This window comes from Microtus ochrogaster (assembly GCF_000317375.1).
Source record: "Microtus ochrogaster isolate Prairie Vole_2 chromosome 14 unlocalized genomic scaffold, MicOch1.0 chr14_random_2, whole genome shotgun sequence".
NCBI classification, from domain to species: Eukaryota; Metazoa; Chordata; class Mammalia; order Rodentia; family Cricetidae; genus Microtus; species Microtus ochrogaster.
Genome location: NW_004949097.1, coordinates 8,564,755 through 8,569,943, shown reverse-complemented (window position 1 = coordinate 8,569,943; position 5,189 = coordinate 8,564,755). Strand labels below are relative to the sequence as shown.

Here is a 5,189-nt window from a genome sequence, read left to right as displayed (position 1 = left end):
CTCTCCTTTTCCTTCCTCTACCTCTCCCCTCCCCTCCCCTTCCCTTCCCTGCTCTTCCCTTCCCTTCCCTTCCCTTCCCTGCTCTTCCTATCTTTCCCATTCCTTCCCCTTGGTTCTTCCTTTCCCCTGCTTCTATTCTTCATAGACACTCTCTGGAACAAGCTAGATATTCGTCCTTCTATTTTCATCTTCCATGGTAAAATGTTATATTATCATGTCCACATGAATGGGGCTGTGGTATATGCCTTGTTCATAGGTTCATGGACAGAGAAGGCACCAAGTCTTGCTTGTTATTCTTACAAGTGAGGGAGAATTGGCTGTGGCATCTATCATTCTATCATATGCCAGGCTGATTCAGCTGATGTGACTACATGGCGTCTTCTTTCTTCTTCACTACTCCAGGTGCTTCTGTTCCAAAGCAGCATGCTCAGTTGATATCCTTATATGAACTGAGTTTTCCTCGTAGAGGAAGATGGTCATAGGTGAAGGGCATGCTAGCAGTTACACTCTACTGTTAAAATCTCCAAACACTTTCAAGACACGATCTTGTGTTTACTGCATGTCTGTTCCTACTTCCATGCCCTATTTACATGTTCTTCACTTTCTCAATTATCTTACCTTTTGACATTGACTCTTTTACTGGGTATAAAAGATGTGGCTCAAAGTTTTACTTAATTTTTGCTCATTGATGTTTTAATGTGTGATTTCTAAAAGCTTTCAGTGTATGTGTGTATGTGTGTGTTTGCATGCGATGGCATGCATATTGAAATAAGAAGACATTTTGCAGGGGTTGGTTCTCTTTCCACTATATGATTTTCAGGTGTTCAGCTCAGTTTGTCAAGCTTCGTAGCAATCAACTTTACCCACTGAACCATCTTGTATTTCTTGATATAATGGGGTTAAGGTCTATTCTAATTAATTTTTCTCATATTTCTTTGTTCTTTCTTGCTGATTGTGATGGTTGCAGTGTCAATGATTGGTAATACAGTCCTACTGTTTACACACTATTATTACTCCTCTAGTCTCTCGAACTTCTCATGGAATCCCTTATGAAATGAAATACCAACATTGTATTTATTATGCTCTTCTTACTGAAAGATGTATTTGGTAGGAAAATATTACATTTTAAATGGACATCGACATTCCTAATTCATAAGAATATTTTTAGACTTTATCCTGACTGCTTTATAAACCTCTCCTTTTATGTAATTCCCCAAACCCCCTTATGTTTATTTTCACAGGCAGTACAGGAAAGACAAACGTCTAAAGTTGTTAACTCCATGTAACAAAGGCATTTTCTTAATGTCTTAGCTTGCATGATGGAGTTTTTCTCTGTTTATCTGTGGGATCATTTTTACAATAACTTGAATTTTTATATAACACATGTTAGATTTTGTATCAAAATGACAAAATGCCTGGCAAACAACTTAAGAGAAGAAAGACTTATTTGCTTTTTGGTTTCAAAGTTTTGGGTCCATTATTCTGGGGATACTATGGTGTTCTCCATGGCAAACAGAAGACTATTCATCTTGGTTAACAGTCAATGTCTAAACATTAAAGGGCTCTGCCATGCTTTAGATATGTGGATATCACTGGAGAGCTTTCAGAAATTACTCTTTTCTTCCTCTATGGGTGCTTAACAATAGAGAACCATTGTCTTCTTTTCAGGATGCAAAGCTTAACCACTAGGATCATGAACTATGACTGTCATTGGGAGGATGATAGGACCTAGGGTTTGCATGATGTACTTTTATATATGTGTATGTATTCTTCAGGTGTATCAAGTCTGAAGAGAAGTCACTTGGAATTGGATTACATGCATTTTGTACAAGAATATTTGGTATGAACAATTTCTTCAACACATTAGAGCAACACTATGCTAAGTAGTCAATAAACTAATTATTTTCTCTGAATAAAAAGATAGGAACTATCTTGTCAACTCAAAACTTAACACTTACCTTAGAAGAAATAACAGGGTTTATTCTGAAATCAAATATGAGTCACCATAATGAGAACACAGATATAGGGCATCCAAATATCAGGTTCCAACATAGATATGGTTTCATGATGTTTGTGGCTGGAGAACAAAGGAAGTCATGAAAAGGAGCTCTCAAGTATATCTGTGGGAACGTGAAGTAGATTGGTGACAGAAAAGCAGGGAATTCTCTGCTGCAGGCTCTGTTAGTTAGATGTATAGAAAGCCAGCACAAGACATTTAAGAAAATACATGATGCTGATGGTTATTAATGCAATGGTTTTCATTTGTTATGATCTAGAAACTTTACACTAATTTATAATTTCTAGAAGTGTAGAACGTTTGATTCATAATTTGTTATATTTTTAAGAGAAAAATTGAACTACTTCCAAATAAAATAACACATCGTATCCTTTCCCCTTTCTTTCTTCTTTTCAATGGGCTGTTTTTCTTTCTCATTTTATTGCAGCGGGCATTCCGGCTCCTATTTACTTTGGTGCCTTGATAGACAGAACCTGTTTACACTGGGGAACTCTGAAATGTGGTGAGCCAGGGGCATGCAGAATGTATGATATCAATAACTTCAGGTAAAGATATTTTTAAAATTATTTGTTTATTTCTACATTATGTGCATTGGTGTTTTGCATACATATGTGTCTGTGGTCTGTGTGATTCCCTGGAGGGGGAATTACAGGCAGTTTTTAAGCTGCCATGTAAGTTCTGGGAATTGAATATGGGTCCTCTGGAAGAATAACCAGTACTTTTAACTGCTCAGCCATTGCTCCAGATGCAAAGGTAAAGGTAATTTTTGAGACCTACTTTTGTAGTACATCAAATGTCCCCATTAATAGCTAACATTTTCTTGGGTGACAAGATTACATTAGGTTTCATGTTCAGAATGCACATGGATGGTATAACTTCCTTATTTGTGTATTTTAATATTTTCCCTTTTTTCATAAAGTACTTGATGTATGTAAGTGTGAGTGAGCTTCCTAACCTAACCCTTGAAAATACATCAGAAAGGGAGCAGAGTGTCTGCGTAGAGGAAGCAGACGGAGCAGTAGGAGGAGAGCTGCATCTTGGGCTGAGCCAGCATGGCAGAACACTGGAGATAAACAGACAGCAGGATCCAGAGACCAGTGACAATGACGTTGTTGATGGGAAAGAAAGTTCTCAGTTCCTACTACTCCATACCTAAGGAGAGAAAGACTCTTTCTTTCTGCAGGGGTCAGTATGACAGTCCCAGTACATTCAAGCAGCAAGGATCCTGGCATTAGAGCTTCTGGAAAGTTCACAACCCTCTCATGCTTGCACCCTGATATACTAGGGTACTGCCTTGCAGATTAGTAGAACATGTTGGGTACCGTAGCCAGGGCCTATCTTGAGAAGGCATCTGCTACTTGAATTTGACTGATGGTCTCATCGCTGGGAACCTATAGATGCTTTTTTGCACATAGTGGTTGGCTGCCTCATGAACAAAACATGGCTCAGCAGAGGGATTGTGGTTCAAGCCAGCTGAGAGTGTCACAGATGGGGGAAAAGTTACCACACATAGAAATAACTGAGACCATTACCCTCAAGAACCAGCAGACTGCGGAGCCTGACCTCTGAGATCTGGGTGCAACCAGTTGTGTGCTTTCGTGCTGCTTCTTAGACTGAAAGCAATCCCTGCATGGTTCCCATCACTCTCAGTGTTACACAGGCACCAGTTGCTGACCGTATAGTGGAATAACTGTGGGTTTACTGCTGTCCCATGCCGGGGGGTCATGCTAGACTGATCTTGAAACAGACTTTAGCTGTTGCCTTTTTGACCTTCTAGGGCAACAGGTCCAAAAAAGTCCACAGAGAAACTTTGTTTGCTATGTACTTCCCTGTTCTCTTCTTTGATCCTAAAAACTCTTTAGTCAAAAGGAATTTAGGCTTTCTTTAGGTAGGACCTAGTTTTGTAGTAAGGGGAGCGGCAGGGCTGCCTTCCCAGCACCCCGCTGCCCACACGGCTAGCTTATGCCCCGAAATAATTACACAGACATTGTATTCTTTTAAGCACTGCTTGGCCCATCTATCTAGCCTCTTCTAGGCTAATTCTCACATATTAATTTAGCCCATTTCTAATCATCTGCTGTAGCCCACAAGGTGGCTTACCAGGGAGATTCTAGCCTACGTCCATCCTGGGTCGGAGCTTCATCGCGTGTGCCTCAGAGAGCAGAGCTCTCGCCTCTGCCTGCAAGAGTGGAGCATCGTGTCTCTCTGAGGCGTCTGCCCCCGAGAGGAGAGCTGTCAAGTCTGACCTCACTTCCTCTTCTGTCCAGCATTCTGCTCTGTTTACTCCTCCCACCTTATGTTTTAACCTATCAGGGCAAGCAGCTTCTTTATTTAATTAACCAATGACCTTCCTCCATCACAGTTTTGCTCTGATTCTGGGTGAGGAGGATACCGAAAATTTCTAGGAAAAGAAAAGTTCTGGCCATTGCCCTGTTTTCATGTATGTATGGCTGGGGATGGCTGCTCTCCCATTCACAGACTGGCATGCCTACAGTACCAGCGTGGAAGAAGTCAACTACTTCTGTCTGTACATCTGTGTGCGTTAAAGTTCCAGTTGTCTTGACATACCCAGAATGCTGGACTTTAACCCAGAACTTGAGCAAATTCACCCCTTTTTCTTCAAATTGATTTACTCAGAGTCTTTTATAACAGTGACAGAAACATAAACTAAGATATTTGTTAGTCTGGTATACATCTAGAAAAATTTCAATTGTACTTCTAGACTGTTGTATCTGAAGTCTTAAGCATCACTCTCCACATATATGTTTGTACTTTACCACTGTAGAAATAGCCGTGATAGTTTTCTCTACATGTATGTAGTTCAGGATTTCCTGCCTAAGGAATGGTGCCACTCACTGTGTGGTAGGTTTTCTCACCTCAATTAATGTAACCAAAATATCTCCCACAGAAATGTTCACAGGCTAACATAATCCACACAGGCCTTCAGTGAATCTTTCTTTTTTTCCACTTTTTTTTATTTTATTGAGAAAAGGAAATAAAAAAGTTTCAGCCTCCTCCCAGCCTCCCACTTCCCTCCCCCTCCTCCCACACCTCTTCCCCTCCCCCTCCCTCTCCAGTCCAAAGAGCAGTCAGGGTTCCCTGCCCTGTGGAAAGTCCAAGGTCCTCCCCCTTCCATCCATGTCTAGGAAGGTGAACATCCAAACTGGCTAGG

At 40.7% G+C, this 5,189-nt stretch overlaps 1 protein-coding gene across 2 annotated transcripts in view; it reads left to right on the top strand.

Moving 5' to 3' along the window:
• The window catches only part of LOC101994812 (solute carrier organic anion transporter family member 1A5), a 95,127-nt gene that overhangs the window by 81,388 nt on the left and 8,550 nt on the right, over positions 1-5,189 (top strand). For both annotated transcript variants that reach the window (XM_013352811.2, XM_005364565.2), the window contains exons 14-15: positions 1,776-1,840; positions 2,445-2,562. In XM_013352811.2, coding sequence (XP_013208265.1) covers positions 1,776-1,840; positions 2,445-2,562 — 183 coding nt within the window. The remainder of the gene's footprint in view (positions 1-1,775; positions 1,841-2,444; positions 2,563-5,189) is intronic.